General features: G+C 52.2%; 2 protein-coding genes across 3 annotated transcripts; one reads left to right on the top strand and one right to left on the bottom strand.

Annotated features, from left to right (window-relative positions):
- The first annotated feature begins 1,172 nt into the window (after positions 1–1,172).
- Positions 1,173–13,810, top strand: LOC136640491 (H-2 class II histocompatibility antigen, E-S beta chain-like). Of its 2 annotated transcripts, XM_066615659.1 has the most exons (6): positions 1,173–1,292; positions 4,586–4,858; positions 9,972–10,256; positions 10,420–10,530; positions 12,108–12,131; positions 13,077–13,810. In XM_066615659.1, the coding sequence occupies exons 1-6, from the start codon at positions 1,205–1,207 to the stop codon at positions 13,088–13,090; spliced, it is 795 nt and encodes a 264-aa protein (XP_066471756.1). In that variant the 5' UTR covers positions 1,173–1,204; the 3' UTR covers positions 13,091–13,810. The 2 variants fall into 2 exon arrangements, with proteins under 2 accessions (XP_066471756.1, XP_066471757.1); XM_066615660.1 differs by lacking the exon at positions 10,420–10,530.
- Positions 13,811–14,654: 844 nt separating this feature from the next.
- Positions 14,655–24,544, bottom strand: LOC136640496 (HLA class II histocompatibility antigen, DR alpha chain-like). The gene is made up of 5 exons (XM_066615665.1): positions 24,413–24,544; positions 20,464–20,721; positions 17,005–17,286; positions 16,093–16,243; positions 14,655–15,018 (listed from the first exon to the last, which is right to left on the bottom strand). The coding sequence occupies exons 1-5, from the start codon at positions 24,486–24,488 to the stop codon at positions 15,015–15,017; spliced, it is 771 nt and encodes a 256-aa protein (XP_066471762.1). The 5' UTR covers positions 24,489–24,544; the 3' UTR covers positions 14,655–15,014.
- Positions 24,545–24,661: the final 117 nt, after the last annotated feature.

Genomic DNA, 24,661 nt, shown 5'->3' with positions numbered 1-24,661 from the left:
TTGTGTCTAAATCTGGCACTGGGTTTGGCTGGTCCATGGTCCCAGAGGCACATGGGAGCAACTCCAGCCTGCTGTTTGGCATCCTCCCCTTTGCAGTACAAGCTGGGTCCAGAATCACAGAAGTTCGTTCCCGCTGGGGGAAGAAGGCCCGTTGTAGGTCACCCTGATCTGCCCCTGGGACAGGCCCTAGCTCAGCAGGGTCCCCCTACCAGGCCCATTTCCATTTAAGACTTGTTTGAAGTGATCAAGAGAGGAGAGAAGCTCGGAGAGGACAAGGGACATAGACAGGTAAAAATAAGGTCACAACTGAGAGCCCAAATGGTGTGGGAGGGCAGGCATGAGCCCCTGTGCCTGTGGATGCCACGGATCATTCCCTGCTCCATCACTGGGCAGGTGGCTCAATGAAGACTTTCTATGTGTGAGCTGAGGGGCATCAGGGCATCTGCAGACTGCTGCTCCTTGGCTGTTGGAGTTGGTGCAACTTATCTGCTGCAGAGGGGGCAGAATAGTGTACAGAACTACTGTCCAGTGGCCCAGACCTTTCTAACTCTGTGGATCTCTCTGTGATCCTTGTGGGGTGTGGCCCTAACCTTTTATCCTTCCCTTCTCCTCTGAGCATGTTCCCCTTTTGTCCTCTGGTCACCAACCTGTTAAGATGGGCACACCAGGGGCTCTGATGCCCACACCATCTTAAGCACAAGCTCCAGCGCCTTGCCATCTGTGAGTGTCAGCTGAACTTCTGATCCTCATCAGATGCGGTAAAAGTGCATTCAATGGAACCGTGAGTAAACAACTTCTTTTTACAACTTTAACAAGCCTCTGCTCTGTCTTATTAATAGCAGTCAGCCGGGTGATGGAAGTTTTCTGGGGTGATACCCAAAAGGGGGGCTCCACTGCTTACTCCTTTCCCTCCCCCCATCACCAAATAGGAAAATATTTCCAACACTGGTCTCCCCTGGGCAGCCCCATCATCATCCCCAAGCCAGTTCCTCTTTGCTTCCCCCTTGCTGGCTGCCTGCTGAGGCACATCTGCCTGAACTGGCTGTTTCCCACACAGTCCTGTCCGGTGACTGATGATGCTGCCTCAGCTGCCAGGCTGATTGGCTCCACGCCTGGCACTGCTCAGGGACAGGACTTAGCTACCAGGACTGGGCTGAGAAAGTCCCACTCTGGAACTGTGAGGGGAACAGAGTGGAAAGGAAAGATGGGGCCTGCTTTGGGCATTGGGGTCCAGCTGGCGGTGATGCTGGTGGGGGTCTTTCCCCCTGAGCTGCAGAGCATGAGGCCTCCAGGTGAGCAAATATTCAGGGGAGCATGGAAGGGGTGTTTCTGTTGAGGATGGCAGAGCAGAAAGGGAGGCACTCCCCCCAACTCAAACGCACAAAAAGTCTCAGCAGCTCCAACTTGAGGAGTGCAAGGAGGGCTTGATCCATCCCTCAGGAAATGGGTGCTGAGGAAGTCTTCTCCAAGAACCTGATTCCCTTCCCCTCATCCCTGGACAGCCCAAGGAGCTCCATTCCCACAGCCTGTTCCCCTTTTTGTCCTCTTTCCTTGGGAGGCCCAGTTTTCCTTTCCTTCCCCCTCTGGTGCCTCTCCCTCCTCCGGGTCTCCTCACTTTCCTCCTGCACCTCTTACTTGGTGCCCAAAAGAACCCAGAGTCTTATCACCCCTAAAAGGCTAACCAGCTCATTTCAGCGGCAGCTCTCCAGGACTGTAGCCCCCTTCACGAGATGTGCCTGAGAAACAGATGCCATGCAGTGCACAGTGCCAGCAGAGGCCACAGGACCCTTGGCTGCTACAGACCAGCACTGCTCCCCCCACCAACTGTTGTCAGCTTGGCATCTTCTGGAGCAAGAGCCACCCTCTAGTTCCAGTTCCATTTGCCCAGCACCCTCCTCAGGCAGAGATGGAGGGAGAGAAGGGTGACTCAGCCTCTTCTGCAGCCCCACGGGTGCATGAGAGTATCAAAGGGAGGCCTGGAGGATGCAGCCCAGCCTCCCCCCATCTTTGTGAACCCTCTCCCTGAGCTCTGGCTCACTAGGTTTCGTGTCACCCGGTGCAGGATGCCAGCACGTCACCCCCCCATGCAGTGGATGGGGCAACACCCCAGGTGGTGGACGTGGTGATGTACCATCACTCCGCCCCCACTGGTTTTTTGGCTGTACCTTTTGATAGAATAAAGACAGAACACATTCTGCATTCTGGTCTCATTAGCTGCAGGGAGTTTCAGGCTCTTGTGTCCATAAGAACAGCCCCACTGGTTCAGGCCATAGGCCCATCTAGTGCAGCTTCCTATATCTCACAGCAGCCCACCAAATGCCCCAGGGAGCACACCAGATAACAAGAGACCTGCAAGGCCTCCTGGGAATTGTAGTTAAGAACATAAGAACAGCCCCACTGGATCAGGCCATAGGCCTATCTAGTCCAGCTTCCTGTATCTCACAGCGGCCCACCAAATGCCCCAGGAAGCACACCAGATAACAAGAGACCTGCAAGGCCTCCTGGGAATTGTAGTTAAGAACATAAGAACAGCCCCACTGGATCAGGCCATAGGCCTATCTAGTCCAGCTTCCTGTATCTCACAGCGGCCCACCAAATGCCCCAGGAAGCACACCAGATAACAAGAGACCTGCAAGGCCTCCTGGGAATTGTAGTTAAGAACATAAGAACAGCCCCACTGGTTCAGGCCATAGGCCCATCTAGTCCAGTTTCCTGTATCTCACAGCGGCCCACCAAATGCTCCAGGGAGCACACCAGATAACAAGAGACCTCATCCTGGTGCCCTCCCTTGCATCTGGCATTCTGACATAACCCATTTCTAAAATCAGGAGGTTGCACGTACACATCATGGCTTGTACCCCGTAATGGATTTTTCCTCCAGAAACTAGGAAAGGTATTGAGAACAAAACGGCTAGTATTATAATGCCATTGTACAAATCAATGTTAAGGCCACACCTGGAGTATTGTGTCCAGTTCTGGTCGCCGCATCTCAAAAAAGACATAGTGGAAATGGAAAAGGTGCAAAAGAGAGTAACTAAGATGATTACTGGGCTGGGGCACCTTCCTTATGAGGAAAGGCTACGGTGTTTGGGCCTCTTCAGCCTAGAAAAGAGACGCCTGAGGGGGGACATGATTGAGACATACAAAATTATGCAGGGGATGGACAGAGTGGATAGGGAGACGCTCTTTACACTCTCACATAACACCAGAACCAGGGGACATCCACTAAAATTGAGTGTTGGGAGAGTTAGAACAGACAAAAGAAAATATTTCTTTACTCATCGTGTGGTCGGTCTGTGGAACTCCTTGCCCGTCTGGCCTGGACGCCTTTAAAAGGGGATTGGACAAGTTTCTGGAGGAAAAATCCATTACGGGGTACAAGCTATGATGTGTATGCGCAATCTCCTGATTTGAGAAATGGGCTATGTCAGAATGCCAGATGCAGGGGAGGGCACCAGGATGAGGTCTCTTGTTATCTGGTGTGCTCCCTGGGGCATTTGGTGGGCCGCTGTGAGATACAGGAAGCTGGACTAGATGGGCCTGTGGCCTGATCCAGTGGGGCTGTTCTTATGTTCTTAACTACAATTCCCAGGAAGCCTTGCAGGTCTCTTGTTATCTGGTGTGCTCCCTGGGGCATTTGGTGGGCCGCTGTGAGATACAGGAAGCTGGACTAGATGGGCCTGTGGCCTGATCCAGTGGGGCTGTTCTTATGTTCTTAACTACAATTCCCAGGAAGCCTTGCAGGTCTCTTGTTATCTGGTGTGCTCCCTGGGGCATTTCGTGGGCTGCTGTGAGATACAGGAAGCTGGACTAGATGGGCCTATGGCCTGATCCAGTGGGGCTGTTCTTAGGTTCTTAACTTGTCCAATCCCCTTTTAAAGGCGTCCAGGCCAGATGCCATCACCACATCCTCCCAGCACTTGATGTAGCTACTGGAATGAGAAGTTGCTTGCCCCCCCCCGCCATCCTAGCGGGGCTCATGACTCGGTTTGTGCGCCCCCCACCCCAGAGGCAACCCCCAGTTTCTTTGGAGTCAGGTTGCCTTCCATGCGGAACAAGTTGTTTCTGGTGGGAAGAGGATCTGCCGCCCAGGCCTGCATTGCAAGTTAGGCGCTGTTTGGGGAGAGAGGGAGACGGGGCTTGCGACAGCCCTGCAGTGTAGTCCGGCACTGACGCTGCAGCCAGTGGCGTAGCTAGAGGCGGGCAAGGCACTAAGTTTTGCAGGGAGCCTCCCCCAGGCGGCAGGCGGTCCCTCCGCTTCGGAGCCTTGCCGGGCAGGGGAGCCAAACGGCCACGTTGCAGCCTGCAGGACTCCCAGCCCCGGGTCCTTCCTGGAGGTCGCGGCACAGGCTGGGTGACCTGCACCCCCTGACCGCCGCTCCTTCCTTCTGGGTTGCCGCAAGGCGGAGGATCGGGGCCTGGCCGCGAAGGGGGGCGGATGCTCAGCTCCAGCCGCAGGTAGGCTCACCTGCCGAGAAGCCCGAGGGCGGGCAGCAAGTCCCGGCCGGTGGCTCCCCTGGACGGCCGGGCGCCCGCGGGTGAGGAATCGCGGCCGCCTGCCCGCCCACTCCTTCTCCTCCCGCAGAGCACTTCGTGTGCCAGGCGAGGGCCGAGTGCTACTTCCCCGACGGGCCGGGCGCGGGCGCCTACTTCCTCAAGAGGTACTTCTGGGGCCGCCAGGAGATCCTGCGCTTCGACAGCCGCCACGGCACCTTCCAGGCCGTCACCGAGCTGGGCCAGCCCACAGCCCGCACCTTGAACCGCGACCCGGTCCAGCTGGACCAGATGAAGGCCGAGGTGGACCGCTTCTGCCGGCACAACTTCGAGATGGACATCCCCTTCGTCTCCGCCAGGAAGCGTGAGTGCGGGGTCGGCGGCGCGGGGCTGGGCTCCCCCTCCGCACTGGAGACTTTCCTTATGAGGAAAGGCTACGGCGTTTGGGCCTCTTCAGCCTAGAAAAGAGACGCTTGAGGGGGGACATGATTGAGACATACAAAATTATGCAGGGGATGGACAGAGTGGATAGTGAGATGCTCTTTACACTCTCACATAACTCCAGAACCAGGGGACATCCACTAAAATTGAGTGTTGGGCGGGTAAGGACTGACAAAAGAAAATATTTCTTTACTCAGGTATGGTCTGTCTGTGGAACTCCTTGCCACAGGATGTGGTGAAGGTATCTGGCCTGGATGTCTTTAAAAGGGGATTGGACAAGTTTCTGGAGGAAAAATCCATTACGGGTTACAAGCCATGATGTGTATGCGCAACATCCTGATTTTAGAAATGGGCTATGTCAGAATGCCAGATGCAAGGGAGGGCACCAGGATGAGGTCTCTTGTTATCTGGTGTGCTCCCTGGGGCATTTGGTGGGCCGCTGTGAGATACAGGAAGCTGGACTAGATGGGCCTATGGCCTGATCCAGTGGGGCTGTTCTTATGAGACAGAAGGCGGGGGCGGGGCGGCCCCGCAGCGATGCGCACCTGGGCTGGGAGGAGCCCTTCCCCCGCAGCGTGGAAGTGCCCCTCGGGTCAGCCGGGCCAGAACCCGTTGACTCCCCACCACTCCTGGGCAGGGCAGGCTCCCGTTTCAGGGCAGCACTCCACACTCAGGCACACTTCCTGCTTAAGGCCCAGCTCTGGCTCATTGCCCAGGAACAGCAACCGGCTGGAGCTGGGCGTTCAAGAGGATCCAGGTACAACCAGATCCCAGTGAGGACACTGCTAGGAAGGGAGCAGGTTTATTGTAATCCACTTACTCAAAACAGATATGTGAACACAAAGACAGGCACGTCCCAGTCACAGGACCAAAGAGCATCAACAATACACAAGAACTTAAAACAATAGCGATGACTGTCCCTCACCAGGATACACCTCCAGATTGTAATCCTGCAGCCAAGACTGCCACGGTCAGCACCACCCCTGCTGAGATGGCCACTGCAGAGACAGAAGCTAAAAGCCAAAAGTCTCTCAAACCGGATGACTCTTATACCTAATTCTTAGCCACAAGCCAATCAGAAGTCAGACCCACCCAGAGTGACCAGGCATGTCCTCTTTCCAGGACATGTCCTCTTTTTTAGCCTCATCTCCTGGAAAAGAACTTCAATGTCCTCCTTTTCCCTATGACCAGACAGCACAGAGCCTTCTTGCAATTAATAAATTATATGCAATAAATTATATGTAATATACTTTTAAATTTAATAATAAGTAATCTAGTGTTCAGATTAACCACATGAAATCCATAGATGAGTGTTTTTACCTTTTATTTTGTCATGTCCTACATTTTTCTTTGATGTCCTACCTGTTGCAGTGCCATGTGCTATTTTGAGGTTATGACATCTGGTCATTCTGGACTCACCAAACCTTCCAGAAGGCTACCTACTCATGGTGGCACCCCCTCCCATCCTGAAGCCCACATCTGTGCTACATCTAACAATCCAGGTGTTCTTGAAACAATTTTCACTGTATGTGAAGGTTACTAACTGCAGAGACTGGTACAGCCACTCCCACTATCCTCAGAAGCAAGACTTCCTTTAATATGCCTTAATGAAGAACTTCCTCACAATCCCAAACTGCACCCAGCTAGCTACCAACATGGCTTCAGGCAGAGGCCCACAACTGCTTTTCCTAACTTAACCAAACTTAGTTATTTCCATCACATGCAGAACTGCCACCTCCTCCCCACCCCAACACATAGACCTTCCATGGAGCCTGACAGGAGTCCCTGCAGCCAGGACCCTTCCCTTCCCATGACCAGCACAGTCTGTCTGGTGGAGGGATGGGCTGTAGCAAACACCAGTGGACCAACTACCATGCAGGACCATGAGTGTGGGCTCAAGATATGTGAACCAGGGACATGGGGGGGGGGGCAGGCAGAGAAAAAGTCCTTTGGAAATATTTTCTATTATTATTATTATTGTTGTTGTTGTTGTTGTTGTTAATATTGTTAATATCAATATTTATATACTGCTTTTCAACAGAAAGTTCACAAAGCAGTTATTAAGATTTTCAAGTGTAAAATAGTTCTGTAAAAGGGCTAAAGAACTTAAGAGCCCTGCTGGATCAGGCCAAACGCCCATCTAATCCAGCTTGCTGCATCTCACAGTGACCCACCAAATGCCTCAGGGAGCACTCTAGACTACAAGATACTTGCATCTTGCTGCCACTCCCCTGGATCTTGCATTCTGAGGTGGCCTACTTCTAAAACCTGGAGGTGACACATGCCCATCACAGTTTGTAGTCTGCTATTAATTTTTCTTTCATACATTTGTCCAATCCCCTTTTAAAGGCATCTAGGCCTTCAGGTACCATCACCACATCCTGTGGCAAGAAGTTCGAAAGACTAATTACATGCTGCATAAAGAAATATTTTCTTTTGTCTGTCCTAACTGTCCCAGCACTAAATTTTAGTGGATGTTCACTGGTTCTGGTGTTATGTGAGAGGGAAAAGAGCATCTCTCCATCCACTCTGTCCATCCCCTGCATAATTTGGTATGTCTCAATCATTTCCCCCCTCAGGCGCCTCTTTTCTAAACTGAAGAGTCCCCCACACGCTGTAGCCTGCCCTTGTAAGGGAGGTGCCCCAGCCCAGTAATCATCTTAGGGTTCAATCCTAACCCTTTATGTCAGTGCTTTCCAGCACTAACTTAAGGGCAATGCAGTTCTGAGGTAAGGGAACAAACATTCCCTTACTCCGTGAGTGACACTGAACCACAGGATGCAGCACATGTCCCATTGGCACCGATGTGCCAGTGCTGGAAAGCAGTGACATAAGGGGTTAGGATTGCACCCTTAGTCGCTTTCTTTTGTACCTTTTCCATTTCCACTACATCCTTTTTGAGATGTGGGGACCAGAATTGGATGCAATACTCCAGGTGTGGCCCTAACTTCGATTTGTACAACAGCATTATCGGTCATGTCGTGAGAATGGATGATGGCCGGATCCCAAAGGATCTCCTCTATGGAGAACTCGTGCAAGGAAAGCGTCCTACAGGTAGACCACAGCTGCCATACAAGGACATCTGCAAGAGGGATCTGAAGGCCTTAGGAGTGGACCTCAACAGGTGGGAAACCCTGGCCTCTGAGCGGCCCACTTGGAGGCAGGCTGTGCAGCATGGCCTTTCCCAGTTTGAAGAGACACTTGGCCAACAGACTGAGGCAAAGAGGCAAAGAAGGAAGGCCCATAGCCAGGGAGACAGACCAGGGACAGACTGCACTTGCTCCCAGTGTGGAAGGGATTGTCACTCCCGGATTGGCCTTTTCAGCCACACTAGACGCTGTTGCAGAACCACCATTCAGAGCACGATACCAGAGTCTTTCGAGACTGAAGGTTGCCAATACAATACAATTATAATATTAGCCGTCTTTTTCTCAATACCTTTTCTAATGATCCCAAGAATGGAATTAGCCTTCTTCACTGCCACTGCAAATTGGATCGACGTTTTCATCAAGCTGTCGACCACCACCACAAGATCTCTCTCCTGCTCTGTCACAGACAGCTCCAAACCCATTAGCCTACATGTTAAGTTTTCATTTTTTGCCCCAATGTCCTTTTATTTTCTAGAAAAATGAAATATTATCTCCCCCTTGTACCTTCGCAGTGGTACTCAGACTCAAACCTTCTTTGGGGGGGGGGGGCTTGGTGGTTTTTCAGGCAGCGTGATCTGTTCAAGTCAGTGGTGTCACTAGGGTTCGCATCACCCAGGGTGGGATGCCAGCATGTCACCCCCCATGCAGTGGGCGGGGCAACACACCAGGTGGTGGGCGTGGTGATGTAACATCACTCCGCCCCCACTGGTTTTTTGGCTGTACCATTTGATAGAACAAAGATAGAACACATTCTGCATGAAATGACACATTGATTGATATATAACATGCTGGTATTATTCCTCCAAACTCTGTTTTTAGTTATTTTGGTCATTAGTGGTGTCACACATCCCCAGGTGTCAACTTACTAACACCTTATTGCAGCAGTTCTCAAACTTTTAGCACTGGGACCCACTTTTTAGAATGACAATCTGTTCAAGACCCACCAGAAGTGATGTCATGATGGAAGTGACATCATCAGGCAAATTAAAATAAATAAGTATAAATAACACAGGCCAACGCACATTTTGCTTCCTTAAATGTTACACCAATTCCTGGGTATATTTGGGGTGCTGATTCCAAAAATGGCATCTGTTTTGCCATATCACATCTAGTTTTGGAGACACGGAATAGCCTGTTTAGTGAATGGTTCAAGCAGCTTCCTCATGAGGAAGACTACACCATGGCTTCCTCATGAGGAAGCTGCTTGAACCATTCACTAAAGAGACTATGCCGTGTGCTTGCCTGGCTATGCCTGCCACTGCTCGTTAGCCATGCTGGCACCCTCCTGGTCTTACTTGAGCCCTTCCTTCTCTGTGGAATACATGTGTTCAAGGAACCCTGCCTTCCACCCCTCCCCCAAAAGCAGTATCCTTAGTGTGAGTGTATACAGTCCCATCAGCTGAAGAAGGGGTAGCCACAAACAATGGCCACTAGGGGATTGTTTTCTTAGCCAGACACCTGTGGGGAGGAAATTCCAATGGCTTATTTGGTGCTTAGAGCCTGACTCTTGCTGTCTTGGATCACATCCTAGCATAGCAAGCAAACAAGCTCCCTTCACCCCAATTATTTTCAGGGAGGAAAATGGAAGTGCTACTGAGGCTGGGCTTACTCCACCCCCCCCCCAAAAGTATCATAATGGGGAGCCTCAGCCAAAGGTCAGTAGGTCAAGGGAGCCACAGGTCAAAAAAGTTTGGGAACCACTGATTTATATTAACCACCCTTTCCAGAAGGCATAATGTGTATCCAGATAGCTTACAAGGGAAGGTGAGCTTATCCATTGCAGCCTCAAGACTAAAAGCATGCTTACAATAGTATCCTATCTCTGCTTTCCAACTGAACCCTCTAGGATCTGAACCCCTCCTGCCTTCTCTGTCTCCCCCCCCCCAGTGAAGCCCCAACTGCAGATCACCCCCACGGACATAGACTCCTCCTCCCACCACACTCTGCTGGTTTGCACTGTGGCCAGCTTCTTCCCTGGAAAGATTAACGTCCGGTGGCTACGGAACGGGCAGGAGGAGGATGAGAGCAGAGTGGTGTCCACAAAGCTGATCCGGAACGGGGACTGGACCTTCTCCATCCAAGTGATGCTGGAGGCGCAGCCGGAACGCGGAGACATCTACGCCTGCCGGGTAGAGCACGCCAGCCTCCCGGCCCCCACCAGCGTCCAGTGGGGTAGGAAATCCAAGCGCTGCAGTTGTACATCATACGTCCCGGCCCTCCTCCCTTGGCCCAGGCAGACAGACCCTGGCCCAAGGGTGCATCCCTGGGACAGGGGTGCTCTGAGCCAGCTCCAGGCCTGCCCCATTTTGAGTCAAGTCTCCTTCTCTGTCTGCAGAGCCACAGTCGGACTCCGCCCGGAGCAAGATGTGGACAGGGGTTGTGGGGCTCCTTTTGGGCCTGGTCTTCGTGGTGCCTGGACTGGCTCTGTGCCTGATGAAGAAGAAAGGTGATGGCATGCTCTGGGGGGAGCATATGCTGGGGGCAGGAGGTGGACCTGGCTGGGGGTTCCCCTCTCCCCAGTCGGAAGCTTTGGAGACCTCCGTCCTCCTCTCTCCCAAGAGATCCCTCTCTGCTGCTCAGGCTGGTGGCCAGACATTGGGGGGGGGGGGGGAGATGGACATAACTGGGCCAGGCCTGGAAGATAATGTAGCAGACCCGGAAAGTCTTCCTGGGGACCAACTTGACGCCCCCATCCTGGCTTTCCTCCTCCCCTGGCTGACCACTGACTGTCCTCCCATTTCCTTCCTTCCTGTTACTAATGTCTCTTCCTGCCTGAGAAATGACATTTCTGATGCACTCGAGGGACTGTCTCCCTTGAGGCACAAATAGAGACAGCTCCCTGCAGATTCCCCCCTCCCAAGGCCAGGCCTATTTCTAAGCTCCTACCCTTAGAGTCAATCTCTGTTCTGCTCCAAATCTGGGGCTGATGAGTGTCCTGAGGTACAATCACTTGTCCAATCTGTTAGGCCTGTATTTTTAATCCAAATTTCATGCATAACAGAGTTAAAACCAGATGTGCAGGTGGTAGAAGCTACTCACTATTATGAGCATCTCATGGGCGGCCCTGCACCCAGAGGAGCAGTGGCACTGAAATGGCTGCCACTGCATCCAGTAGTCACTGGGCAGCCGCAACCAGCTCCTCAGGGGAAGGGGACATTCATCCCCTTCCCCCAGGTAAGGGAGGAGGCCCTGCAATGGTGCTACTAGATTCTGCACTGGTTATTTAGCTGCCACAGAGTAAAACAGCCCCACGTCGAACCACGAGGCCTGACACGGGCTCTGGATTTGGTGGAATTTCTCTGCTGGTCCCACCCCCTTCCTGCCCCGCTACTTTCCCCCACTCCACCCTGCCCCCACCACTACTCACCTTTCCACCACCTGGAGCAAGGAAAGAGCTCCAGGTGGCGCACAAGTGGCCTCTGGCCAGCGCTGAGCCAGCGTGGATGGGTGCTAGGCTGGCAGTGAGCATTGTTGGCATGCTTTATGGCACATTTGTGGTGCTTAGTTCTGGCGCTGGGCTGGTATTGGCCAATGGGATCAGGTCCTAGGATGTCCACCATTGGGGCGGGTAAGATTGCAATCCACCAATCCACCAAACAAAGAGTTTGGAAATGAAAGTGCATTCATTCTGAGGAGGGTGCAGAGGAGTAAATATTAATTAATAATTGACCAACAGACTGAGGCAAAGAAGGAAGACCCATAGCCAGGGAGACAGACCAGGGACAGACTGCACTTGCTCCCAGTGTGGAAGGGATTGTCACTCCCGGATTGGCCTTTTCAGCCACACTAGACGCTGTGCCAGAACCACCTTTCAGAGCGCGATACCAGAATCTTCCAAGACTGAAGGACGCCAGCAACATTTCCAAACTGAACCCCCCTGTGCAGCAGACAGTGTGTGTCTATTTTATTTTATACACAACAGTCCCACATTTTCCACTATGGCATTTTGATCTGGCAGAGGGTTGGTCTGATCTTGGGGGGCTCCTCATTCAATTGGACTCTTTTCTCTTTTCTTTTTTTCAGGGCCTGCAATCCCTTCACCTGCAGGTAACTTTTTTCTCTGCTCTTCCAAGTTACTGCCCTGTTCCACCCACCCCACTCCCATGTCCTGGCTACTGGGGCAGCCCACTCCAAACCCCGGCCCTGGGGCCACATGTGCAGCCTTTTCAGAGTTGAAAAGTTTAACCCATGCTAACTGGGTAAGAGGCACTTTTTCAAGTGGATGCTCCTTTTTTTAGCAGGGGGAGAGTAACTGGCCCACCTCACCCCAGCAGTGTCTGTTCTAGTGGCTGTCTGCTGGTGTTGTTTTGCATCCTTTTAGATTGTGAGCCCTTTTGGGACAGGGAGCCATTTAGTTATTTGATTTTTCTCTGTAATCAAACTTTTGTGAACTTTTAGTTGAAAAGCGGTATATAAATACTGTTAATAAAATACTGTTAATAGTTCTGCCCTCTGACCTTGGAGATAAGTCAAGATGATAATTTAAGCTTGATTATTAGGCAAAAAATTTTTGCCCTGTAGGTGAGTATCTGTGGTGTATTTCAAGTCTCCCAGCATGCGTATATACCACATTCAGCCATTTCTTTCCCTCACATGCATTATATTCAGCAACTCTAGTGGCTGAATGCGGTATATGAATGCTGGGAAACCCACAAGTGTGTCTTTTCTGCTGTTTTTAGCCCCGAGAGGTCGGGGAACTGTGTAGATAGGATAAAAGCCTTCAGAAAGCTGGATATGTCAGTCACCTAGTGGAGTTATTTATCTACTTGGCAGCAGGTGGGGCTGTTGCTTTCTCTAAGTCTGCTTTAAGGCAGACTGGTAAAAAGAGAAGCCTTCCTGATGGAGATTCTGGCTGTCTGGACCACTTGCCCTTTTGATTCCCTTTTGATCTCCATGTGTTGCCCCCTAAGCTTGGACAGCAGGGCCTTTTTCAAATTCTTTTCCCTCCCTAATCATGACTTTTTCTCTCTCTTCTCCCTTCTCTGTCTGCAGCACTCATCAGTTAAACTGTCTCTGCTTCATTGAGAGCCGTCTGGGAAGCATTTTGTCTCACAAATGATTCATTTTTCCTTGCTTGGTGGATGCAGACTTTGGAGGGCCACAAGAAGACTGGAGGAGGTCAGCAAGGGTTGACTGATCTTCCCCCTCACCCCCTGCAATCAACACCCTTCCCTGCACACCTGTTTGTCTTTTGTTTCTGGGTTTCGAGGGGGAAGAATGGAAGTCAGGGATGGACCTTGATGCTTTTGGTGTATATCATCTTCTTAGTTGCCACTTGGCCAAAATTGCCAGCTGCAGACTGAGAATTGCAATCTCACACTTGACAGGAGCTCTGGCAAACTGATACAGAAGAAAGCACTGAGAGGTGGAGTCTAAGGTTGCAATCCTATACACACTTACCTGAGAGTAAGTCCCACCGAACACAGTGAGACTTACTTCTGCATAGATATGCATAGGATTGTGCTGTGAATCTGTCCAGGACTCTGTTCAAGTTCTTAAGTGCAGGGACAGAGGGTCTGTTCTGAGTTCTGCTGCCTCTAAAAGTGCAGGAAACTCTCCCCATTTACAGAACAGGCCCAAGAGTTTTCTGCCAATCATTCTGTGCATGATAGAGCAGTGGTTCCCAACAATTTTTCACTTGTGTATCTTATGGCAGCCTTTTTCCATAATCTGTACCCCTCATAGTAGCAAAATATTTGTAATTAATATAGTTGCTGTTATTTCAATTTTGTTTTCAACTATTGATTTGTATCTGATAATATGCAAATTACTGACCAGAAACTAGCAGTTGGTGGGGCTTTCTCAGCCAGCTCGCTGCCTACATTCCTGTCTTGCCAGTCCCACAAGGCTTCTAATACAGACATGTCTTTTTCTGCCATTATGCCTGCAGTTTTCACACTCGCAGGGAGTTTGAATCCTGCAGTAAGTCTTTGCAGGGGCGGGGCGAGGGAGTGGCACTTGCCCAAGCCCCCTGCAGCCCCCCCCCAGGGTGCGGGAGCCCTGCGCAACCTTCGGCAGGGCTCCCCGGGTCAGGGAAGGTGACAGCGGAGTGATCGCGCCCCGCTCCGATAAACCAAAAGCGGTCTCACTTTCCCTGACCCAAGGAGCTCTGCAGGCACTTGCACCCAGCTCCCCGCAACCAGGGACGGCTGCTGCAGGGACTGGAGGGTGCATCCCAGTCCCTGCAGCCCGGTCAAAAGGGGAAGTGGGGCGACCCAGGGAGCCCTGCCAAAGGTCGCACAGGGCTCCCCACACCCCCGGGCAAGTGCACCAAGCCCCTGCTGCCTCCCTGCCTCCTGGCTGCCCCTGCCCCTTAAGGGGAATGGGACCAGGACCCTCAGGCTGGGGCGTCGCAACACCCCAGTTTGAATACCACTGTCATTATGCAATTCTTTTTCAAGTACTCCTAACAGTCCTGGCAAGTACTCCTGGGGGGTGCATTTGGGAACAATTGGGATAGAGGCAGAATTCTGCACACTAAGAATGTACATTCTGTTAAAAGGAAACTAAATTTCCATCTCTTATAACTGAGATCAGACTTGGAAAAGATGTGAGTGAGAAGTCAGCAAGAGGAGGGAGATGTTTAATGGGCAGGTGTGGGGCTTCCCTGCCCCTCAGAGGTCCTCGTTCCACCCCGTGACTCACAGAAAGGAAGTCCTTGTTTTGGAGGGCAGAGTTTACAAGCCCTTCGGCTAATGCTGGGGTGTGTCCTTTCCAGGCAAGCTCACGCCATTAGAACAGCTCAGTCGAATCAGGCGCCCTGCTTCTTTGCAGGCATGCAGGCATTGAGGGGGACCAAGTGGGCCAGTCGGGTGAGCAAGTACCGGGTCCCTCAAGCTGATCTCGGCAGCAAAGCCTTAGCAAGAGACACAGGCAAGAGGCTCAAGTGGCCCTTGGGGAGAGGAAAGGTCTTCCTGCTGCCAGCTGGGATTATCTGCAAAGGAAGGAGAGATGCTGTTAGGGAGGTGGCATCATCCTCATCTCAGACCAGGAGCGACTTCTGCATGTCCTCAACTCCCTCCACACAAAACAGTCCTATTAAACATCCTGGCACTTGCCAAAAATGTACATTATCTGAAGGAAAATAAATGCCAGAGTGGAAAAGTGTCCCTTCTCCCTGATGTCATTTCTTCTGGAAGCAAAGTTTGGGCTTCCTCACCCCATCTATTGAGCTGCCTTGTGAAAGAGACACAGAGCTCCCCCCTTCCCTCCGGAGGGAATCCACCTGCAACCAGGCCCCCCCCCCCCCGGAGGGGCTGCAGGGGGCTGCCTGCCCTTGTCTGTGTTGGCTGCCTTGTGCCACTGCCTGACACAACTAAGCAGCCTTTTTCTGTTTTGACATCATAGTACTGGGGGGCTGTGCTCACAAAGGCCCTGCCACTCATCTGCAGATACTCTTTGGGAGAGGAAACAAGGGACCACATTTCTGCACCCAGCCCTCCTCCCCGCCGCTCTCTCCCCTCACCCTGTGGGCACACGGCCTCCCAGCCACTGCCCCTGCCAGTTTGGGGCCAACGAATCTGTAAAAGGAGAACACTTGATGCTCCCATTAAGGTACAAGTGGGACTTCTCCAAATCAGTCTGTGTGACCTTCTTTGGCCCGCCTTTGAATAGCAGGATGTGAGAGGCACTTTGGCAGGGCTGCTGCCTTCTTGCTCTGCTTGGGGCTTTTCCTTTGGGACATCTAGGGGACCAGTGTGGGAAACAGGATCTTGAGGCAAGACAGGCCCTGGGCCTGATCAGAGCTGGGGGTCTTCTCGGGCTCTGAACGATGAGGGCCAGCCGGGATTGGCCTCAGCATCCTGGGGTATAAAACTGTGCCTGCTGCTTGGGGGGGGGGGCGGGCATGTGAAGTGGCCCCTAGCAAGCTTCGGGCTAAGGCCTGAATGGGACCTGAAGGACAGAGAGAGCCACAAGATCTGAGCACCCTCAAAGCAGGATCACGCTTACCCCCATCCCTCAGCACTGTGGCAAGATCCACTATATGCATCAGCCCCAAGTGACACACCTGATGCCCCAGCGATGGCTACCCTCATTCCCCCGCCTGGCCTTGAAGCAGAGGATGGTTCCAGCGATGATGCCCAGGATGCCAACCGCCAGGCCCAGAGCACACACCACGTTCTCCAACGTCTCGGAGAAGGGAGTCGGCTCCTTGGAGTCTGGGTGAGAGAGAAGGCATCAGCTTGGGCTGTGGGTGCAGAACCCAGGAGTCCTGCCTGTCTCCCACCCCCAGTCTCACTTTCTGCACTTTGATCTCAGCATCCACACACTTCTCCCCTTACTGGCCAAGATGTCTTGGGGTGCCGCTCCAAGGGGCCCATAAGAGACAGGAGGCTTCTGCCCAAGTGGGACTGTGCAGACACGCACTGTCTCCTGAGAGGAAGTATGTAGTTCATGCTGCCTTAAAAGCCTAGTACGTTGGCTAGCACTTCTACGTCTTCGGAACATTTTCTAATCCCATCTTTCAATATTTATGCATTTGTTTTAAAAGTACTGCAGCCCATTCAAAGGGCATTGGATGACACGAGGAAGATCTTTAAATGAAATATGACACTTTTCAAAGTAGGGTTAAGTGGCAGAAGGAAATCCTCCAAGGAAAACATTCAAAGTTGCTTTTCTGTTCTTGTTAGAGCACCATCCTGAGCATGTCTTGGGTTCAGTGGGCCTTACTCTCAGGAAAAGAGTGGATAGAACTGCAGGCTTATATCTTAAAGAGGTGTGGTTATAGTATGGAAACTGTCGTGACAAGTTCATACACATCAAATTGTCCCACCACACCCCTGAAGGGGACTGAGCAGGCCTTTGGAACTGGGCTTCATGCGCACATATTGTTTAGCTGTTAAGAACAACTTTGCTTTTCTTAGCCCAGAATCTGGCTTGCTGCCTTTTCAAGGTGCAAAATAAACCCCGTCCTGCTTACGCCAGAGTTTGCTTAGGCTCTCGGTCAGGCCCCAGTGGTCCACTTTGCAGACATAGAAGTCCCCAGGCTCCGGGATGAAGGGCAGGTAGGAGAACTTGCGGAAGGTGTTGTCCGCCTTGGGGTAGAAATCGGTCTCTTTCACGCCCTGCGAAACCACCACCCCATTCTTCAGCCACGTGATGTTCAGCACTGGGGGAGAGAACTTGTCCACGAAGCAGATGAGCACATTGGGATTCCCCAGTTCCACGGGGTTTTCGGGGTACACCGTTGCTGAAGGTGCAACTGAGAAAGAGGGACAAGGTCAGCACCCATCTGGTTCCACCACCTTGCCAGCCCTTGATCAGAACTTCCCCCTGTGCCTCTCCACAGCCTTTATGCCTCTCTACGCAACTCCCTCATGCAATTCCCATTACAAGCAGCCAAGCTGAGATGAGGGGGCACCAGAGTCTCTTTGTAGTCTCCCTTTTCACCTTCCAAATGAAGAAGGTGGGATGTGGGTGCATTTGTAGAAGGAACTCTTTGCGGCACCAACACCTTTCCCAGGGGCTGCTGCTTTTGCACACAGGAATATCACTGAGGAAAGAGACAATCCCTCTGAGCATATGCAGAGTGGCATGTCCTCTCACTATTAAACAGTATGACTGGGTGTGTGAGGATTCTCACATCTGCACAGGAATGAGGTGGCTTCTGTACAAGCACATGAACTTTTGCGCTGCCACCTGCACATATATGTGGATTTAGCCCTGCCCTGTGAAGCATCATTTTGGAGCTTACTGTCGGGGGGGGAGGGGAGGGTGGCCGTGGTTGCATCCTGCCAGGTAAGACTCAAGCAGGTGCATGAGTGGAACAAGGTTCTGGGTGGCGGGCTTCCTGTGCACTCATGCAGTTCTTGTTCCAGCCAGAGATGTGAAGATGTGTGTCCCTCCTCTCCCTAAGGCAAAAGCTGCAGAGTAGGGGAGGGGTTAGAGGACATCCTTCCTTTTCATCTCTCTAGGTCAGGGGTGCCCAAACCCCGGCCCTGGGGCCACTTGCGGCCCTCAAGAATTCCTAATGTGGCCCTCAGGGACCTCTCTCAGTCTCCAGTGAGCCTCTGGCCCTCCACAGACTTGCTGGAGCCCTCACTGGCACAACACATCTGCTTTCAGTGTGAGGGCAACTGTTTGACCTCTCGCGTGAGCTGTGGGATGAGTGCTCCCTCCACTGCTTGCTGTTTCACGTCTGTGATGCAGCAGTGGCAGTAAAGGAAAGGCCAGCCTTGCTTTGTGCAAAGCCTTTTATAGGCCTTGAGCTATTACAAGACCTTCATTCATTCATATAAGTTCCATCTCTAATGTATTCATTTATATTGCTCAATCAGACTCTGAAGAGGTGCTCAGAGACCATCCAGAAAAAGAAAACAAGAGCTTTTGCTGGAGCTGTAGATGGCTGCCAGGGGGGTTTTGGCTGGCAGAAGTACTGGGGGGTTTTCCAGGGGTTGATCCTGCTTTAGGACTGGGCTGGCCTGCTGTGCCTCCATGATACCAATTTATGCAGCTGTGAACAGGCAGGCGATTATGAGGCCCTTCTGACTTCTGGAGGAAACATGACCACCAGTCAGACTCTGTAGGGACACCAGAATGTCCCACCAGTCTAGGAAGTGAGGAGTATTAAATGAACCAACACACCAGGTTGCATTGTGTATCTTTCAGGGCAGTGACGTTTAGTAAGTGCGTTGAACTCAAGTAGGGAGACCTAGCTTTGAATCCCTACACTCAGCCATGGAGCTCCTTGGGTGGCCTTGGGCCTTTCACCCTCTTGCTCAACCTCTCTCTGGGTCATTGGGAAGAGAAAATGGGACTGAGAAGATGCCACTTTGCCCTCTCTAGAGGAAGGAGGAAGACAGTCTGTCCTTCCTGAATTGTTGTTCTGGTGTCCTTTTCAAAGGTACAGTCCTGGATGTCAAGGCTGACCCAAGACCTCCTGGTTTGAAGGGATGGGCCATATGCAGTTCCTGTTGCCTGGGGACTGTGCCAGCCTCTGCCCCATGTCATTGTCACCGCAATTACTTCTGTGCAGCTACCTCCTCCGTTCCCCCTTTGAAAAAAGGGGGAAAGAAGGAAGCAGCCGAGGCCCCAATGGAGCCTTCCGCACCACTTGTAAGCAGTGTGGAGGTCTCCTTTGGAGCAGTTTAGGGCTGCTGGAAGCTCGCCTGTCTTGGGCACTGCTTCCAGCAGCCCCAGACCTCTCCAAAGGAGACCTCCACGCCGCTTACAAGTGGTGCAGAAGGCTCTGTCGGGGCATGGGAAGCGGGCCGCCTCCCTCCTTTTTTTAGGAGGAGGAAATGGGCACCCTAGAGCATCAGCGCAACAGGAGTGTGTCATGTTGACACTCTAGGGCACTCGTTTCCTCTCCTCCTAGAAAGGGGGGGGCAACGCAGTCTGACACTGAGTGGCTGAGAGGCAGCTTCTTAGTGCCTCTCCACATTGACCCTGAGCGCCCCTCCCTCAGGAGGAGGCTTTTTTTAAAGGGACAGAAGTCAGTGGAGCTGCCGGCTTCTCTCCTTTTAAAGAAAAAGGCAAATGGGCTGCTGGGGGGTGAGGCTGAGGAGGCACCCCTGGAGGGTTGGCACCTGGGGCATTTGCCCCACTGGTCCTCCTCCATGTATGCCACTGTTCTCCCCCCCCCCCCAACAAGGAAGAAAGATTCAGGGGTATTGGGGGGAGGGAAAGTGGCAAGCCACAGCATCCTCTGTGCCCCAGTCCATTCCTCTCCACTCCCATCTTTCCAGTCCAGAGACTGGGAAGAGGAGGAGCAACAGAGGTAACGGGGTTAGGGATATGAATGGAACCCAAGTGGGAAAATCTCTTCTGGAACAAAACCCCTCAATTCAGGAAGTGGCAACCAGTTCCAACAAGGGACCCAGGATCAGGCCCCCAGCTCACAACTGGAGGATTCAGGCTTGATTCAGGTTCTGGTACAAGCCTGCGCTGTTGTTTGCAAAAACCTGTTTACCATTCAAGGATGAAGAACAATAAACCCAAGAGGAGCCCATGACAAACACTTGCAAAGTGCGCAGCATCTTGTGAGCGAATTCCATGGGACTCCATGAGTCCAGTGAAATACACAAACGTATGTAATGACAGAGGAAGCATCTCCTGAATCCCACTGGGAGGTGGTTAGGGTTTCAGCAGAGAAGAGGCAGCCTGACCTTCCTCTCCATATTCCTGCTTTTTCCTCTGCTCCAACTTTCTACAGCTCCACTCTTTTTCTTTATGGCTGGCAACCTTCAGTCTTGAAAGACTATGGTATAAGCCTACAGCACCCAGTATTCCCAGGTGGTCTCCCATCCAAGTACTAACCAGGCCTGACCTTGCTTAGCTTCCGAGATCAGACAAGATCCCTGGTGTGTGATGTCTGGGATAGGGAGACTCCAGTACACCTGTGGGGCAAGGCGATGACCCATCCCAGCACTTTCAGTACCGTTCTGGGCCCGTGTCCGGTTGCTGCACTTCATGAGGACCTCCATGTTGTTCTTGGCAGTGGCCAGACTACCCAGGGCTCCTTGTGCGTCAAAACTAGCGAAGGTAGTGAAGTTCAACAGCCTCCAGACAGTCTCCTTCCTGTCCAAGTCCACATGGAAGATCTCCTCCTCATTGAGCTCCTGCAAGAATTCCCCAGACTGCTTCTGCGAGGGGAAGCTCTCCTGGAAGAAGTTCAGCTCCACAAATGTGTCCTCCACTGGGGGGGGGGGGGAGAGAGAGAGAGAGAGAGAGAGTGCAAGACAGGGACATGACCTGACTGCCAGGGACACCCCACCTTCTCCAGCAGCATTCACCAGAAAGGAACACCAGCAGAGGGACCAGCTGGCTTGTGCTACAAGCACCCTCCACCTCTCCAAAAAAACAGTGCCAGTGACCCAAAGCCCACTGACCTCAGCAGGGGGCCTGCTCCAGGTCAGAGGAGTTGAGAATCTGGGTCACGCTGAGCACTGACTGATGTCAAATTAGAGGTGATCCTTGAAGTCAGGGCAGGTCCCAAACAAACCCCATGGTGGACCCACAATCTTTACCCAAATGCCACCATGATCAAACACATTGCACCCATAGCCAGGCATCTCCCTACCTCCAGACAAATATTCTCCCCTCTATAGTTAGGACAACTCCAACAGGTCACACACCCCACCCCACCCCCAGCCAGTGAGCCTGTAAGGGCAGTTCCCTGTGGCAAACAGGGCAGCCACCTCCCTTGGATTCTCCAGGGCGGAGACTGAGGGAATCCACCGGTTCCTTCCTTCTTATAGTAGCAATCTGAGCATATCTGCTTTGATGGTTCTGAGAGCTCCTGTGGGAAAGGCAGAAGTGTCTGCAAGCTGGACACTCTCATCCCCTGGTCAGGTCAGTTTGGAGAGGACCTTCCTGGGGGAAGACTGAAGGCCCAGGGAGACCTCCAAACAGCCCCTTTGTGCCTGATGTCATTGATTCCTGTGACCCAGGAAATCTACCTCAAGGCTAGTGAAGGTGATGGAGTCCTCCAGAGAACTGCTCCAGAAACAGGGAAGTCTGTCCAGTGCCTGAAGAGGCAGACCTTGGAACCTGAGGAGAAGAGAGCAGGCTCCAGCTGGAAGGGGGATTAGGGATCAGTGGGAGGAATGTTCTGTTGAAGTTCTTATTCTTTCTGACTTCATCTCCTTCAGGTAGAAGAAACCAAACTCCCGCAACTCCTCGTCCCTGAACTTTTTGCAAAGCCTGCCAGGCAAAATTTCACCTTATTCCTGCCCCCGCTCCCATTCTGCAGCCCCCTTTTCTCCTTAAGAATATAAGAGTCTTGCTGGATAAGGCCCATCTAGTCCAGGTCATAGTGACCTACTAGATTCCTCAGGGAGCACTCAAGACAACTAGATTCCTACATCCTGATGCCATTCCCTTGCACCTGGCATTTTGAAGTAGCCTACTAAAAGCAGGATGTTGTGTACACCCATCATGGCTTGTAACCTGTTGTGAGGGGTGCCCCAAAAAGGGGGGTCTCTTGGGGTCACCCGGTGGGGTGCCAAGGTTCAGCTGGATGGTCTCTTGGGACTCCTGGGTGGGGTGTCCACCTCCCTAGGGTTCCTTGCAGGGGAAGCCTCAGGGGATTCACAACACCCTTGTCCTCCTCCCTAGAGGCAGGACCTGAGGCCCTTGGTCTTCAGGCAGGGGCTCCTGCCTTCCCTCTCCAGACCTGCCTGTCATCACAGGTTTACCTGCTTTTATCCTCCCCAGCCACACCCTTGGCTCCTCCCCTTCCTCCCTCTCTAGGCTTAAAGGGGCCCTGACCCTGGCCTGCTTCCCTCCCCTTTGGTGGTTAATGGTGACCCGGCCCTGCTCACTGTTCTGGTCCGGTGAGCTCTGGGGGGGGGGGGCAGTCTCTCCCACCCAGCTGCCCTGCATCTTGCCTGGTCAGCTGGAGAGGCGGCGGCGGCGGCGGCGGCGGCGGTGGTGGCTCTGTGGCCAGGGAGTTCTGCCCCTGGCCTGCACCAGAAATCTGTCCAATCCCCTTTTAAAGGCATCTAGGCTGGATCCCTTTAAAAGTCACAGCCACCACATCCTGAGGCAAGGAGTTTCACAGACTAATTATTCACTGGGTAAAAAAAAAAAATTCTTTTGCCTCTTTTAACTCTCCCAACACTGAATTTTAGCAGATGTCCCGATTCTGAAGATTTGTGAAAGGGAAAAGAGCATCTCTCTATCCACTCTACCCTTCCCGTGCAAAACCTCCAGCACCGACACAAGGGCAATGCAGCTGGAAAGTTGGTTAGGATCTGTGCCTCAATCATGCCCCCCCCCTCAGATATCTCTTTTCTAGCCTTAAGAGCCCCAAACGCCGTAGCCTTTCCTCATAAGGGGGTTTCCCTGCCCAGTAATCATCTTAGTCGCTCTCTTCTGCACCTTTTCCATCTCCACTATGTCCATTGTCCTGCACCACCTAGATGTGGTGACCAGAACTGGACGCAATACTCCAGGTGTGACCTTACCATAGATTTGTACAACGGCATTATAATATTAGCTGTTTTGTTCTCAGTACCTTTTCTAATGATCCCAAGCATAGAACTGGCCTTCTTCACTGCCACCGCACTTTGGATCGACACTTTCATCAACCTGTCCACCCCCCCCCCCCAAGATCTCTCTCCTGATCTGTCACAGACAGCTCAGAACCCGTAAGCCTGTCCCAGTGTACATGACTTTACACTTACATTGAAATGCATCAGCCATTTTGCTGCCCAGTCTCCCAGTTTGGAGAGATCCTTCTGGAGCTCCTCACAGTCACTTTTGGTCTTCACCACTTGGAAAAGTTTGGTGTCGTCTGCAAACTTAGCCACCTCACTGCTCAACCCTGTCTCCAGGTCATTTATGAAGAGGTTGAAAAGCACCGGTCCCAGGACAGATCCTTGGGGCACACCGCTTTTCACCTCTCTCCATTGTGAAAATTGCCCATTGACACCCACTCTCTGCTTCCTGGCCTCCAACCAGTTCTCAATCCAGGAGAACTGCCCTCTAATTCCCTGCCTGTGGAGTTTTTTTAGTAGCCTTTGGTGAGGGACCGTGTCGAATGCCTTCTGAAAGTCCAGAAATATAATGTCTATGGGTTCTCCCGCATCCACATGCCTGTTGACCTTTTCAAAGAATTCTATAAGGTTCGTGAGGCAAGACTTACCCTTACAGAAGCCATGTTGGTTCTCCTGCAGCAAAGCTTGTTTTTTTTCCTTCTACCCCATGGGACTGTTCCTCTCCCCAGTGAGACCTTGTTCCTTTGTTGATTTGAAGGTTGGGGTCCTTGCTGTCCCCTCCCATGATTCTCCAGGAAGCATCAAAGTCCCCGTCAAGCTGGAAGGAATCTGTGCAGAAGCTGGGGGGGGGGGAAGGCCAGGTGGGGCTTGCTGCCTGCCACTGCTCAGCACACATTCTCTGGGGAGGCCTGTGCTTACCGCCTAGCACAGCAATCTGTACTATTATTATTAGTATTATTAACAATCTTTATATACCGCTTTTCTATTTTTTCCCAACAAAATGTTCACAAATCAATGTACAAAGTCAAATAATTAAATAATAAACAAATTATTAAGGGCGCAATCCTAACCAACTTTCCAGCACTGGCATAGCTGTGCCAATGTGGTGTGCACTGCATCCTGCAGTGGGGCAGTGCACTGCATCTGCAAGGGGGCCTCCTCAAGCCAAGGACATGTTTGTTACCTTACCTTGGGGCTGCATTGCGGGTAGACCAGCACTGGAAAGTTGGTTGGGATTGCGCCCTAAATGGCACATCTAAGCCTGGTGTGGGTCTTGCAAGCATGGGGCGTAATCTGAGGAAGGACCCCTAATTCCAGCACTTCCCCAATACGCTTTAGGTGTACCCCATGGAGTAACCCCCTCCACACACACACCCCCATCCTCACCTGTCACAGGTCTGGTGCCAGGCAGGGCAAAGAGTGCCAGGAGGCAGAGGGGAAAGGCTCCTTCTCCAGGCACCATTCTCAGCTCAGTGGAAGGAGCACCACACACAACCCACACCCAGCGTGGCAGAGGCACAGGGAGTGCAGAATGCAAGGGCTGTAGCCCAGTCCTGCCCCCCCAAGTGATTGTGGGTGGGAGCTGTGAAGGGAGGGCAGAGGAGCCCAGGCAGCCTCTGCCAATGAGAAAAGGGC

The sequence above is a fragment of the Tiliqua scincoides genome, chromosome 2, assembly GCF_035046505.1.
Source record: "Tiliqua scincoides isolate rTilSci1 chromosome 2, rTilSci1.hap2, whole genome shotgun sequence".
Taxonomy (NCBI): domain Eukaryota; kingdom Metazoa; phylum Chordata; class Lepidosauria; order Squamata; family Scincidae; genus Tiliqua; species Tiliqua scincoides.
Note: the sequence above shows the minus strand (reverse complement) of the source record. Positions and strands in the feature narration are given on the sequence as shown.

Excerpts from the sequence above, each read along its gene's own strand:
- LOC136640491 (XM_066615659.1), top strand. The coding sequence starts at position 1,205 with ATGGGGCCTGCTTTGGGCATTGGGGTCCAGCTGGCGGTGATGCTGGTG. Across the intron at positions 4,859-9,971 it reads CTTCGTCTCCGCCAGGAAGC|TGAAGCCCCAACTGCAGATC; the intron begins GTGAGTGCGGGG and ends CCCCCCCCCCAG. Across the intron at positions 10,257-10,419 it reads CCCCACCAGCGTCCAGTGGG|AGCCACAGTCGGACTCCGCC; the intron begins GTAGGAAATCCA and ends CTCTGTCTGCAG.
- LOC136640496 (XM_066615665.1), bottom strand. The coding sequence starts at position 24,488 with ATGGTGCCTGGAGAAGGAGCCTTTCCCCTCTGCCTCCTGGCACTCTTT. Across the intron at positions 17,287-20,463 it reads CCGGACACGGGCCCAGAACG|TTGCACCTTCAGCAACGGTG; the intron begins GTACTGAAAGTG and ends CCTCTTTCTCAG. Across the intron at positions 16,244-17,004 it reads GAGCCTAAGCAAACTCTGGC|ACTCCAAGGAGCCGACTCCC; the intron begins GTAAGCAGGACG and ends TCTCTCACCCAG.